Here is a 13,951-nt window from a genome sequence, read left to right on the forward strand (position 1 = left end):
TGCCCGCGAAGGTGGGCCTTAAGGGTCTCCCATAAGGTTGAGTGAGAGATTTCGGGGGAGGCATTAGTTTCAAGAAAAAAAACAATGTGAGAAATAATATGAGTTACGAATTGTGTGTCAGCTAGGAGGAGGGAGTGAAGTCTCCAGCTGCGAGAGGGTCTAAAGGAGTTCGGTAATGTTATTTGAAATGAAACGGCTCCATGGTCTGATATTGTAATACTGTGATATGAGCAGGAGCTAACACTTCCCAGTAATCTCTTATCTAAAATAAAGTAGTCGATATGGTGTATGTGTGATGAACATTGGAGAAAAAGGAAAACACTTTCTTGTTGTTGAATTTAAATCTGCAGATATCAGAAACACCATTTTCAACAACAGAAGTGTTGATCACTTTGGCAGATTTGGTGAGAGGTTGAACCCTGCTGGATGATCTATCCAATGCAGTGTTAAGCACACAGTTAAGGTCTCCCCCTATTATCAAATTGTAGTTGTTGTCGTCGGGTATGATTGAGAATAGCTTGTTAAAGAAATTATAATCATCACAGTTTGGAGCATAAACATTCACCATAATGACAAGGCTGGCAAACAACCGACCCGAGACAATGACAAATGTCCCATCTGTGTCAGCGATCACCTCCTTAGCTTGAAATGGAATGTCCTTATGTGTGAGGACAGCTGTCCCTCTTGCTTTGGCATTAAACCGCGAATGATAAACCTGGCCAACCCATCCCCTCTTGAGATACTTAGCGTGATCGTTTTTGAGATGCGTTTCCTGTAGAAAGACTGTGTGAATGTAGCTTTCGGAGATAGGAGTCTATTTTCTGTCTTTTCACCCAATTATTCATACCTTCAGTATTCAAAGACATAAAGTGGATGGGCTGAGTTTGATTGCAGTTAGATGCAGTTGTCATGTTCTAAGAGATTAGAGAGTAAATACAAGCAGTAGGGGTGAAGAGGGGAGTGGAGCAGGGCAAAGAAAGAAAAGAGATAAAAAGGAAACTGAACAGATGTTATTGGTTTAGTTTGTATTGTACTGTATTCTACTTTTAAAATGTACACTTGAAGTCCATATATTTATCATATTTTCCTCTGTGATATATACATTTAAAACGTATTTCTTATTTTATTATAAATGTATTTGTATTATTTTCCTAAACCCTAGGAGCCACAGGGGTCGCTGTTTGTTTCAGACAGTGGTTTTGAGTCATCTGACCTCTGACGTCACCGGGGTGAGAGATGTTTGAAATTGCTAACAACAACACGTTTGTTAGCCTGTTAGCTGATTTAAACTTTATATACAGTGTTTAAATGTTTTTAAATGAGCAGGTTTATAGTTGTATAAAGTATGTTAATGTTTTCGAAGGTTCGACAGTAAAGACTGAGCAGGTAACACGTTTTTATATAACTTTATAAACACTGATTTCGTGCAGCTAGCACGATGCTAACAGGCTGCAGTTTATAGTGAGAGTGAAGGCTGTTAAATTAACGGTCCGGTGGTTCAATAACCGTTATCTTTAGCCGGTAAATCACCCGGTTCGGTCCGGTTAGAGACTGCAGGGTCACAGATGAACAGAAGCTGCTGCTGATAATGTGTTTATGTTGTTTACTTCACACGATAGCAGAGCGAACAGTACAGGATGCGTATAGCGAGGAGATCCTTGTCCACTAGTTAATCGATCGCGGATAGCGTCGTGCTCGCGGACGGATTAAAAACCCCACCCTAAATGGGTCGCGAAATATACTTTGGGTGGCCGTTAATATACCTGGGCGGCCCGCCCAAGTATAGTCTGTGTGTGGGAAACCCTGCACTGTTTACATCTGCATGTAAAACCTCAACCGGCCCCACGGGGCAACAGCACGAGGGCAATATAACAAGAATCACAATCATAATAAACAAAGGAAAAATCCAATTGAATGAAATGCATGCTTGATTAAAATAAATAAAAGAGAATCACAGTGATATTGATATTATTACTCTTGATAATAAACATAATTATACAAACCAATGATCAGACACATTTTATAACAGGTAATAATGAATTCAGGCGTGTTGTGCTTATCTCACTAAACGGGAACAGATGCATATATTTCACTTATAAACCAAGGTCAGACATAAAAAGGAATACATACAATATAATATATCATATTAATAAAGTAAAGGGTCGCTTTCAGAAACCTGTGGTCATGTTTAGTTTCAGAAGTATTTGAGGGAACATTTGTGTCACAGAAAGTGGGCCTTTGAGAGAGAGTATAAAACTTTAAACATGATTTACATTTGATATTCTCCCAGAGCATATATATTAGAGCTGCAACCATAGACAGCTTATTACTGCGAACTATTATAAATCAGATCCCTGCAGGAATGTTTCTCAGGCCGTCTCCAGACTCTCCAGGTTTAATATCTCTGGACAGAACTATCAATCTATGAAGGGTTGTGTTTCCCCAACTGTGTGTCTGCAGGATGCAGTCTGAGCTGCTGATTGGCTGGCAGCAGGAGAGGGCGGGGCTTACACAAGAAGTGGGTCGTCTGCAGGAGGAACTGGTCGAGAGTCGGGCCGAGAGGGAGGAGCTGGAGTCCAGAAACAGAGCTCTGAATGAGAGGGTGAGGAGGGGGGAGAGAGGAGCAAGAGTCCAGAAAAAGAGCTCTAAATGAGAGGGTGAGGAGGGGGGAGAGAGGAGCAGGAGTCCAGAAACAGAGCCCTAAATGAGAGGATGAGGAGGGGGGGAGAGAGGAGCTGGAGTCCAGAAACAGAGCTCTAAATGAGAGGGTGAGGAGGGGGGAGAGAGGAGCAGGAGTCCAGAAAAAGAGCTCTAAATGAGAGGGTAAGGAGGGGGGAGAGAGGAGCAGGAGTCAAGAAACAGAGCCCTAAATGAGAGAGTGAGGAGGGGGGAGAGAGGAGCAGGAGTCCAGAAAAAGAGCTCTGAATGAGAGGGTGAGGAGGGGAGAGAGAGGAGCAGGAGTCCAGAAAAAGAGCTCTGAATGAGAGGGTGAGGAGGGGGGAGAGAGGAGCAGGAGTCCAGAAAAAGAGCTCTGAATGAGAGGGTGAGGAGGGGGGAGAGAGGAGCAGGAGTCCAGAAAAAGAGCTCTAAATGAAACAGAATTCAGAATGAGAGGGTGGGGAGGGGGGAGAGAGGAGCTGGAGGACGATTTGGAGGATAGTCTGAAAGTTTGTGAGATAACGTGTTTACCCCCCCCCCACCCCAGCTGTGCCAGGTGGTGCGCCCCCCCCTTTCCCTGCAGGAGGAGGGCGAGCAGAGGGAGTGGAAGAGGAGGGTAAGGGAGGCCAGAGAGAGGGAGGCCAGACAGGCTCTGCTCATCCACCGGCTACAGAACAAGGTAAGACCCCCCCCCCCCCCCCCCCATGTACACAGGAAGGACATGAATGAGAGTTACAGTTCAACACAGGTGTGTGTTGTTGTTGTTGTTGTTGTTGTTGTGAAGGTGTTGGAGTACAGAGAGCGCTGTAAACACCTCGATGATCAGCTGCAGGACGAACACACACAGCTGATACACACACAGGTACTACACACACACACACACACACACACAGGTACTACACACAGTGTGTATCTACAGCAAACTGAGGAACTGGGACGCACATTTCTTTATTATTTTAAGGAAAACCATTAATCCATACTGGGAATCACTGTTGGTTTCAGCCCAGCTGTTGTGCAGTGTTCCTCCAGCTGTTGTTGTTGTTTGTTTTGCAGCTGAGGATCAGAGATGAGCACAGCGACGCTCTGGAGAGCGCCCTCTTCAGGCTGGAGGAGGAACAGCAGAGGTGGGTATCAGAGCTTTTATTTTGAAGTCAGTTCTTGGAGACTTTTATTTTGAATTTCGTTCTTACTAACATCTAAGTTCTTTAGATCGGTTGGTCTGGCGGACACAAACGCTCTCCTCCGGGAGCAGCTCGGCCAATCAGCGCAGGCCAACGAGGCCCTGAGGGAGGACCTGCAGAAGCTGACGTCTGATTGGACCAGAGCAGTGGAGGAGGCGGGGCAAAAAGAGGATGATTGGCAGCGAGAGAGGGAGGTCTGTGTTTCCTTTTTATTGTGTTTTTTTAAATAATGTTTTGGTGGATCTCTCTTAGAAACTCTGTGTGTGTCCGTCCGTGTGTGTGTGTGTCTGTGTGTGTCCGTGTGTGTCCAGTGTCTGTCAGGTCATGCGGGTCAGCAGCAGGACCGGGTGCTGGCAGTCTGGAGGTCGGTGGTGTCTCTGAGGCGTCAATGTAACACGGTGAAGACAGCGACGGACAGGTACGTCTGGGGGGGGGGGGGGGAGGGTGTCCACGCTGTTCAGCAATAGATTAACCTCTCTGCCTCCCCCCTGTCTCCCTCTGTCTCTCTCTGCAGGGATCTGTGGAAGTTGAGGGCGGAGTTTTCCCGTCTCTCCTCTTCTCTCCTCTCCGGCTGTGACTCCGTCTCCTCCTCCCTGAGGCTCAGAGCTCCTCCCCTCTCCTCGTCTCCCCCTCCCTCCTCACCCTCACCTCCTCCTCTCGCCTCCCCATCCACCCTGGGAAGCTTCTCCTTAGGGGAGCTGGAGGAGAGAGAGGAGGAAGAGGAGGAAATGAAGCTCATGACTCAGCGGTATGTTAATCTTTATAACATTTTGACTCCTCTGTGGGACGTAGGGAGGACTCCTGATCGGTTCTTTTGCTCCTCCTGATGGTCCATGTCTGTCCCTCAGCATCGCAGAGCTGTCCGTCTGTCTGCAGGCAGAGGAGGCGCAGAGGGAGGAGAGAGAGAGGGAGGTGCAGAGCATCAGTCAGGCTGTGATCAAACTGGTGAGAGAAAACTCAGAGAGGAGAGGAGGAGCAAGAGGAGCAGCTTTACAAAGAGGCAAAGGTTTCTACTCCTGCTGACTGAAATGTATGTGTATGTGTGTGTCTCAGTCCAGGGTCCTGAGCGGCAGCAGTGTGTGTGTCTCTACAGACATGTCCTCGCTGTTGTCCGTCCTCTCGCTCACAGAGAGCGCCGTGAAGAGGATGAAGCAGGAACTGCAGGTCAGCTACAAAATAATAAATATAATATAAATATATAATATACAGACGTGGACAAAATAGTTGGTACCCTTCTGTTAAAGAAAGAAGAACCCACTCTGAAATAACTTGAAACTGACAAAAGTCATAATAAATAAAAATGTATTGAAAAAAAACGAATGAAAATCAGACACTGCTTTTGAATTGTGGTTCAACAGAATCCTTTTGAAAATAATTTGACCCCAGGGTCAGGATAAGCTAAGGTGTGTCCTGTAATTAACATCACAGGTGTCTTCACCTGTAATCAGTCAGTCTGCCTTTTTAAAGGGTGAACAGTAGTCCCTGTGCTTTTTAGTATCATGGTGTGTACCACACTGAACATGGAGCACAGACAGCTAAGGACAGAGTTGTGTCAGGATATTCAAAAGAAAATCATAGACAAGCATGTTGAAGGTAAAGGCTGTAAGACCATTTCCAAGCAGCTGGATGCTCCTGGGACTACAGCTGCACATATTATTCAGAGGTTTAAGGACTAATATATAATATCAGTATTATATATGAATATTATATATAATAAGATAATACATAGAACATTAATATATCATAGTATAATATTAATATCCATCTTCTCCAGCTTATCCGTCAGGGTCGCGGAGCTAGCAGCTCCAGCGGAGAGCCCCACATATTATAATACATACAGTATTAATACAGAACTAACATTCAGTGTGTGTGTGTGTGTGTGTGTGTGTGTGTGTGTGTGTGTGTGTGTGTGTGTGTGTGTGTGTGTGTGTGTGTGTGTGTGTGTGTGTGTGTGTGTGTGTGTGTGTGCACACACAGAGGCTCGGGGAGGAGAAGATGTTGCTGCAGCTGCAACTGAAACAGCTTGAGGAGGAAAACCCTAGGCTGCTCACACACACACAACACATACAGCTGGAGCTCACACACACTCTGGACACACTGAGCAGGTACACACACTTTTATTTTGAAGTTCATTGAAGCTTTTATTTTGAAGTAATAATAAAATCTGTAAAATGTATTTTAATAATGTGTGTTACAGGGAGCGTGAGGCCTCAGCGTCACTGTGTTTACAGGACGAGGAGGTGAAGAGGAGAGAGGAGGATGTGAAGAGGAGAGAGGAGGATGTGAAGAGGAGGGAGGAGGATGTGAAGAGGAGGGAGGAGGAGGTGAAGAGGAGGGAGGAGGAGATGAAGAGGAGAGAGGAGGAGGTGATGAGGACAGAGGAGGAGATGAAGAGGAGAGAGGAGGAGATGATGAGGACAGAGGAGGAGATGAAGAGGAGAGAAGAGGAGATGAAGAGGAGGGAGGAGGAGCTGAAGAGGAGGGAGGAGGAGAGACAGCTGGAGAGTTTTAGACGGTATGTATGTTTTTAAAGGATTTCTTGACCCGGTTCATGCTGCTGGAGGGTGTGTGTGACCCGGTTCATGCTGCTGGACGGGTGTGTGTGACCCGGTTCATGCTGCTGGACGGTGTGTGTGACCCGGGTTCATGCTGCTGGAGGGTGTGTGTGACCGGGTTCATGCTGCTGGAGGGTGTGTGTGACCCGGTTCATGCTGCTGGACGGTGTGTGTGACCCGGTTCATGCTGCTGGAGGGTGTGTGTGACCGGGTTCATGCTGCTGGAGGGTGTGTGTGACCGGGTTCATGCTGCTGGAGGGTGTGTGTGATCCGGTTCAAACTGCTGGAGGGTGTGTGTGACCCGGTTCATGCTGCTGGAGGGTGTGTGTGACCGGGTTCATGCTGCTGGAGGGTGTGTGTGACCCGGGGCGCTGTTATGTGTTCCAGAGAGACGGGTCAGACGGAGAGAGAGGCTCTGCAGCAGGAGCAGGTCCTCCTCCTGAAGGTGAGACACTCCTCACCCTGCCCCTCAGCACCATGACTTCTTGACCTGTGTAAACCTGTCTGTTCCCTGGCTGCAGGGGGCGCTGGAGAGGCAGCAGCTGGAGCTCCAGAGAGCAGGAGGAGAGGCGGCAGCCTCCAGAGACTCCCTGCAGAGGGTACGCTCCTCACTGTCTGACACAAGACCTCCTCACGCTGTTACTGCATTATAAAGTTCTCCCCCTCTGCCTCCCCTCAGTGCAGGGAGAGAGTGCTGTGTCTCTCCTCCTCAGAGTGTGTGATGCAGAGGGAGCTGCAGGATGGGCGGGACGCTCTGAGCGACATGGCGTCCCTGAATGCATCTCTGGCGTCGGACAAGAGGGACCTGAACCGACAACTGCTGCAGGTACAAACACACACACACACAAACACACCATAGCATCATCAACTTAGCAACTGTTAAAATATGTGCGTGTGTGTGTATGTGTGCAGCTGGAGTGTGAGCTGTCTGACAGCCAATCACAGCTGCAGGCTGCGAGGTCAGAGGTCGGCGCTCTGCAGAGGGAGCTCAGAGCCATCAGCACAGAGAGCGGCCAGCTCAGGTAACACCTGTCCGTCAGAGTTAAAGTCCCGCCCCTTAGCCTATCAGATTCCATGTGTTGGTGCGCGGGCCAATAGGAACAGCGAGAGTGTTCCATAGTGATGTCACTATGTTCCATAAGTAAGGTAGTCCAATGGACAGCTGTAGATCGCTGTAGAGGAGAGGGAGCCTCAGAGAGGAGCAGGAACGCTTTCATGTTTAATAACACCTTCATATCTGCTTCTCCTCAGGCTGCAGAGGGAGGAGGAGGCCTCTGTGCTCCGTCAGCTCAGAGAGGAGCAAAGGGAGAAGGAGGGAGTAACAGAGGAGAAGCAGAGACAGCTGGCCTCCCTGCTGGAGGAGAGAGGGAGGGAGGGAGGTCACCTGAAGGAGGTACAGAGGACGAGGTGAAGTCATGTGACCTACTCCTATATCATATATAATGTGTGTGATAATGTGTGTGTGTCATCAGCTGACCTCCCAGCATGCATCTGTGTGCGCGGAGCTGCAAGAGGTGCAGGAGCATCTGCAGCGGGCGGTGAAAGAGGCACAAAGGAGAGGGAGGCAGCAGGAGGAGCAGCAGAGAGAGAGCAGCAGGCAGCAAGAGGAGCTGCAGAGTCTGCAGAGACACAAGGAGGAGCTACAGGAGGAGCTGCAGGAGCTGCGGTACGGAGTATAACTTTATTATTATAAAAAGTGCATTCTGGGAAATATTCACATCTGACAAAAATGGGAAAAATGTCAAAATTCTTAAGAAAAAGAAGTTTACATTTTATGAAGTCAGAAATGTGAGAAAAGTGATCCATGAGACAAAAGTCCAAATTCTGTCCGAGTTTTAACTTCAGAAAGGTGTGTTTGTTTATCTGGGTCTGAGGCTTTACTCTCAGGGCGGCTTCTTCTTTACAGACACTGCGGACATCCTGCTGTCCTGTTCACTGTGCTAAACAACATCTCTCTCCCCCTCTCCTCCTCCCCCCCTCCCCTCCTGCAGGAGTGTGTGTGTGTCTCTGCAGCAGACGGTGTGTGTGCAGCAGCAGCAGCTCTCTGAGTTGGAGGTGGATCGATGTCAGCTGCAGACCCACCTCCAGACCCTGCAGCAAGTCAGAGACACTCTGCAGGGTGAGACAGACAGACAGACAGACAGACAGACAGACAGACAGACAGACAGACACACAGACACACAGACAGACAGACAGACAGACAGACAGACAGACAGACAGACAGACACACAGACAGACACACAGACAGACACACAGACACACAGACAGACAGACACACAGACACAGACACACAGACACACAGACACACAGACACACAGACACACAGACAGACACACAGACACACAGACAGACAGACACACAGACACACACACACACACACACACACACACACACACACACAGACACACAGACACACAGACACACACACAGACACACACACATATAGCCAGTGGTTCTTACAGATGCTTATTGTGCTTTTATTTTGAAGGGGAGATCGAGTGCCTGAGAGCAGAGCTGGAAAGAGAGATGACGGGGAGGGAGGAGCAGAGAGAGGAGGAGGAGGAGAGGAAAAGGCGGGAGTTTGAGAGGGAAAAGGAGGCGTGTCAGAGAGAGAGGGAGGCGCTGAGTGAGGAGCTGGGGGCGAGAGACGGGGAGGTGGAGGCTCTGAGAAGGCGCATAGAGGGACTGATGGGGGAGGAGGAGGAGAGAGAAAGGGAGGTCAGGAGGCTCCGGGAGGAGGTGGAGAAGACAGAGAAGGAGAAGAATGAGGAGATCAAAATACTAACAGAGGAGCTGCAAGAGGAAGAGAAGGAGGTGCAGCGACTCAAAGAAGAAGCCAGGAGAACAGAGGAGGAGGTGCAGCTGCTGTCGGTTAGGCTGAACGTTGCAGAGGGGGACAGCAAGGAGGTGAGGGAGGAGGTGCAGGCATTAGAAAAGGATAAGGAGGAGGAAATTTACAGACTCACAAAAGAAACCTCGAAACTAAAGGAAAGACTGAGAGAGGAAAAGGAGGAGGTGAACAAATTAGAAAACCAGAAGGAGGAGAGGGATCTGGAAGAGGAGGTGAAGGGCAGGAAAGCTGAGGAAGAGGTGAAGGCACTCTGTGAGCGGATACAGAGATTGGAACAGGAGAAGGAGGAGATTAAAATACTAAAGGAGGAAGAACTGAAGGAGAAACTGAGAGAGGAACAGGAGGAGAAGGAAGCACTGTGTGACCGGATAGAGAGACTAGAGAGAGAGAAGGAGGAGGAAGAGGAGGTGCAGAGATTAGAAAAGGAAAAGGAGGAGGGGATGAACAGGCTAAAGGAGGAGGTGATAAAAGGACTCAGAAAAGAAACCTCCAAACTGAAGGAGGAGACAAGACAGAAGGATGAACTTAAAGAGGAGGTGCAGCAACTCAACAAAAAACTAAGGAGAGCTGAAGAGGAGGTGAAGAGATTAGAAAAGGAGAGGGGGGACAGGGAGGAGGAGATTCACAGACTCAAGGAGGTGAAGACAGAGGAGGTCAGGAAGAAAGAGGAGGAGATAAACAGAGTCAGGAAAGAAGCCTCTAAACTGAAGGAGGAGAGGAGAGAGGAAGAGGAGGAGAAGGAGGCGCTGTGTGATCGGATAGAGAGATTAGAAAAGGAGAGGGAGGAGATTATCAGCAGAGAAACCTCCAAACTGAAGGGGGAGCAGAGTGAAAAAGGGAAGCTGAGAGAGGAGGTGCAGCGACTCAAAGAACAGTCAGAGCAGGAGGTGAAAACATTTGAAAATGAAAAGGAGGAGAGGGAGAGAGAGGTAAAGAGAGCCAGAAAAGACACCTCCAAACTGAAGGAGGAGAAGGAAGCTTTGTGTGATTGTATGAAAGGACTAGAAAAGGAGAAGGAGGAGCTGAAAGAGGAGGTGCAGCAACTCAAAAACAAATTAGGGAGTTCTGAGGAGGAAGTTAAAATATTAAAGAAGGAGATGCAAAGGCTGATGGAGGAGGTGGGGGAGAAACAAAGGGATGTGCAGCTGCTGAGGGTGAGGCTGAACGTGGCAGAGGAGGTGAGGGAGGAGGTGCAGAGGAGGAGAGCTGCCTAGAGAGACAGGTGAGTGCAGTGAGGGAGAGAGAGGAGGAGGTGCAACAGCTGAGGGTGAGGCTGAGGGAGGCAGAGGAGAGGAAGGAAGAGGTGGAGAGGGAGAGGGAGGAGATGAAGGAGGAACTGAAGCAGAAAGATGTGAAGAAGGAGCTGCTGGAGGAGCTATTGAGGGAGACGAGGGAGTCCCTGGAGGAAGAGAGGATGGAGGGGGTAGATAAGGAGGTCAGGATCTCATCCCAGGCCAGGGAACTGCAGGAGGCGCGAGAGGAGAGGGAAGGAGAGAGGAGGAGAGCCAGAGAAGGGGGGAAGGTGAGGGAGAGGCTGGAGGAGGAGTTGCAGGATTGGAGGGGGAAGGTGGAGAGGGAGGAGGAGAAGAGGAAGAGGGTGCAGGAGCAAGTGAGGGAGGTGGAGGAGGAGAGAAAAAGACTGGAGGAGGAGGTGCAGGAGCAAAGAGAGGAGCTGAGGAGGCTGGAAAACAAACTGAGGGAGTGGGTGGAGGAGAGGAAAGGAGACGAAGAGGTGCTGATGAGGGTGAGGGAGGAGAAGGCATGGTTGGTGGAGGAGCTGAAGAGGAGGGAAGAGGACCTGACATTTCTCAGAGAGGAGGTGCAGAAGGAGCAAAGGAGGAGGGAGGAGATCCAAACTCGGGTACAGTCACATGAAGCTGAATCAGCTGTTAGCGGTCAGCTGTTAGCGGTGTGTAATTGCCTCTCTGTCCTCTAGGAGTCAGAGGTGATTTGCAGCAGGGATGGAGCTCTGGAGGAGGCGAAGGAGAAGGAGGAGCAGAGGCAGCAGATGGAGGAAGATCTGAGGGTGTCTCTGGAGGAGGTAAACAAGATGAAGCTCCTGCTGCAGGTACTGCGCCTCCTGACTCTGGAACACAGTGATTTTAACTTTTGTCACATCCCATAATATGTTCCTCATGTGACCCTCATCCTCTTCCTCATGTCTACTGTTGATTATGACATCACTGCGTTACACTGTTCTGATCAGGGAAGCCAGGCAGAGGAGGAGCGTCTGAAGTGCCTCCTGCAGGAGGTGCAGCGTCTCAGGGAGGAAAACCAAGAGGAAGTGCAGCGTCTCAGGGAGGAGAAACAGAAGGAGGTGCAGCGTCTCAGGGAGGAAAACCAGGAGGAGGTACAGCGTCTCAGGGAGGAGAACCAGGAGGAGGTGCAGCGTCTCAGAGAGGAGAACCAAGAGGAGGTGCAGCGTGTCAGGGAGGAGAAACAGAAGGAGGTGCAGCGTCTCAGGGAGGAAAACCAGGAGGAGGTGCAGCGTCTCAGGGAGGAGAACCAGGAGGAGGTGCAGCGTCTCAGAGAGGAGAACCAAGAGGAGGTGCAGCGTGTCAGGGAGGAGAACCAGAAGGAGGTGCAGCGTGTCAGGGAGGAGAACCAAGAGGAGGTGCAGCGTGTCAGGGAGGAGAACCAGAAGGAGGTGCAGCGTGTCAGGGAGGAGAACCAGAAGGAGGTGCAGCGTGTCAGGGTGGAGCACCAACAGGTGGAGGAGCTGAGAGTCAAAGACCGTGAGACAACAATAACGGAGATGATGGAGGAAAACCGACAGGAGAAGGAGACTGAAGAGAGGGGAAGGAGCAGGGGGGAGGAGGTGGTGAAGCTTTCGAGAGGACTCCAGCTGGAGAAGGAGGACGAGAAAGGAGTAGCGGTGAGGAGGTTTCTAGAGTATATTCTTAAAAACTCTTCATTGAAACTGAAAAAGATGATCACATGATCTGTTTATCATTTCTGAAGAAGCAGCAGCAGGAGGAGGAGGAGCAGCAGGAGGAGGAGGAGATCAGGATGCTGCTGAGGGAGAGAGACGCCCAGGTAGGAAATGGTTTTTATTATTACAAAAAATCTGAAGTCATTAAATAAAGTTGTATTTATTCATATTTATCTATTTGTTTATAAAAGTGTTGTTGTTGTTGTTGTTGGTCCTGCAGGTGTTCTCTCTGACACAGAGCACAGAGGAGCTGCGGCGGGACAGAGATCGCGTTCGATTGGCTCTGGAGAAAACAGAGGCGGCTATGATTGGCTACAGGGAGAGAGCCCACCAATGGGAACACAGCAGGGGGGCGGGCTCTGACACGGATGAGGTCAGTCTGTTCTGTGATTGGCTTGCCAGTTAAAGAAAAAAAAACAAAAGCAGCAACTGGTGTGTGTGTGTGTGTGTGTGTGTGTGTGTGTGTGTGTGTGTGTGTGTGTGTGTGTGGTGTGCGTGTGCGTGTGCGTGCGTAGGGTGGCAGGCTGGAGGTGATGCAGCGTCTCGTAGCTGAACTGGAGCTGGAACAGAAACGACTGAAGAAGAAAAACCTTCATCTGGAGAATCAGAGGGAGAGGCTGAGAGCAGACACACACACTCTGAGAGACACTCTGAGACAGGTACACACACACACATGTTGCATTATTATCTGTTAACATGATAACACAGCTATATACAATAGGTGTGTGTGTGTGTCTGTGTGTGTGTGTCTCTTTCAGGTGGAGGCGGAGCGTTGGAAGTTCAGGCAGCAGCTGACTGACAGCAGCAGATCTCAGGTGAGATACACACACACTCAGGTGTGTGTGTGTGTGTGTGTGTGTGTGTGTGTGTGTGTGTGTGTGTGTGTGTGTGTGTGTGTGTGTAACACTTGTGTTTGTTCAGCAGTCTGCAGACAACACAGAAGAAGAGCATCTGAGGAACAGAGTGCAGGAGCTGGAGGACCAGGTTAGAGCACCACAGAAGAGGAAGTTGTTGAGGTGTTTTGATTGGTCCGTTGGATACTGATGATGTCAATGTCTCCTCCCCCTCAGGTGACTCAGCTCCGCCTCTCATTGGCTGCGGGCCGGCAGCAGAGGGCAGAGTTTATCAAACAGTCCTCAAGGAACAGCCAATGGCTGCTCTCGCTGAGAAGCGACCTCAGCGACTCGCTGGCTGCCGTCGAGCACCAACCAATCCCGTCCGTCCTGGAGTCTGAGACGCAGCGATTGGACCGCAGCCTGAAGGAGGAGGAGCTTAGGCTGTCCCTCAGCCAATCGTAACGCCTGTGAGATTTAAAGCTTTTGGACCAAAGACAGTACGCTGCCTTCCCCTGTTCGTGTGAGCTGTCAATCAAACTCAGGTAGTCCCTCCCCTTCTGGGACAGCTGTGAACGGCTGTGAATGGCTTCAGACATTCCAGATCTTCATCTGAAATGTTTCACCAGTTTTCACCCTCGTTTGACATTATTTTGAGGGTCTTCTTAAAGTTATTAGTACATTTAGTTACTGTTCAGATATAAGGAACTGAATGTTTACATTTATTTGTTTGTATTTATTTTGTTTTGCTGATGCACTACATTTCCCATGATCCTCCTCTCACGTGTAAAGGTCAATAAACCAGTTGTTTTTTACCTCGTGTGTTATTGTTGTTCTGTGCTACTGCTGCTGTCCTGCAGGCGGCGCTGCTCCTCCTGCTCCTGTGGATCGGAGCAGGAGGAGCAGCAGGTGAACACACTGCTGTACTAAATAGGATTTAC

General features: G+C 49.5%; 1 protein-coding gene across 1 annotated transcript in view; it reads left to right on the forward strand.

Annotated features, from left to right (window-relative positions):
- Positions 1–1,231: 1,231 nt before the first annotated feature.
- Positions 1,232–13,951, forward strand: part of LOC134867398 (uncharacterized) — a 33,655-nt gene continuing 20,935 nt past the window's right edge. Inside the window, 30 exon segments of the mRNA XM_063887936.1 lie at positions 1,232–1,386; positions 2,461–2,602; positions 3,206–3,337; positions 3,443–3,520; positions 3,712–3,782; positions 3,868–4,033; positions 4,151–4,257; positions 4,354–4,587; positions 4,688–4,784; positions 4,893–5,003; positions 5,817–5,944; positions 6,037–6,354; positions 6,782–6,839; positions 6,916–6,993; positions 7,074–7,220; positions 7,307–7,416; positions 7,646–7,787; positions 7,867–8,060; positions 8,386–8,513; positions 8,883–10,363; positions 10,366–11,106; positions 11,182–11,313; positions 11,452–12,120; positions 12,207–12,281; positions 12,398–12,550; positions 12,693–12,836; positions 12,936–12,992; positions 13,099–13,161; positions 13,248–13,472; positions 13,871–13,933. Of these exon segments, the coding sequence (XP_063744006.1) occupies positions 2,462–2,602; positions 3,206–3,337; positions 3,443–3,520; positions 3,712–3,782; positions 3,868–4,033; positions 4,151–4,257; positions 4,354–4,587; positions 4,688–4,784; positions 4,893–5,003; positions 5,817–5,944; positions 6,037–6,354; positions 6,782–6,839; positions 6,916–6,993; positions 7,074–7,220; positions 7,307–7,416; positions 7,646–7,787; positions 7,867–8,060; positions 8,386–8,513; positions 8,883–10,363; positions 10,366–11,106; positions 11,182–11,313; positions 11,452–12,120; positions 12,207–12,281; positions 12,398–12,550; positions 12,693–12,836; positions 12,936–12,992; positions 13,099–13,161; positions 13,248–13,472; positions 13,871–13,933 (6,243 nt within the window). The 5' untranslated portion in view covers positions 1,232–1,386; position 2,461.

The sequence above is a fragment of the Eleginops maclovinus genome, chromosome 7 (assembly GCF_036324505.1).
Source record: "Eleginops maclovinus isolate JMC-PN-2008 ecotype Puerto Natales chromosome 7, JC_Emac_rtc_rv5, whole genome shotgun sequence".
NCBI lineage: Eukaryota > Metazoa > Chordata > Actinopteri > Perciformes > Eleginopidae > Eleginops > Eleginops maclovinus.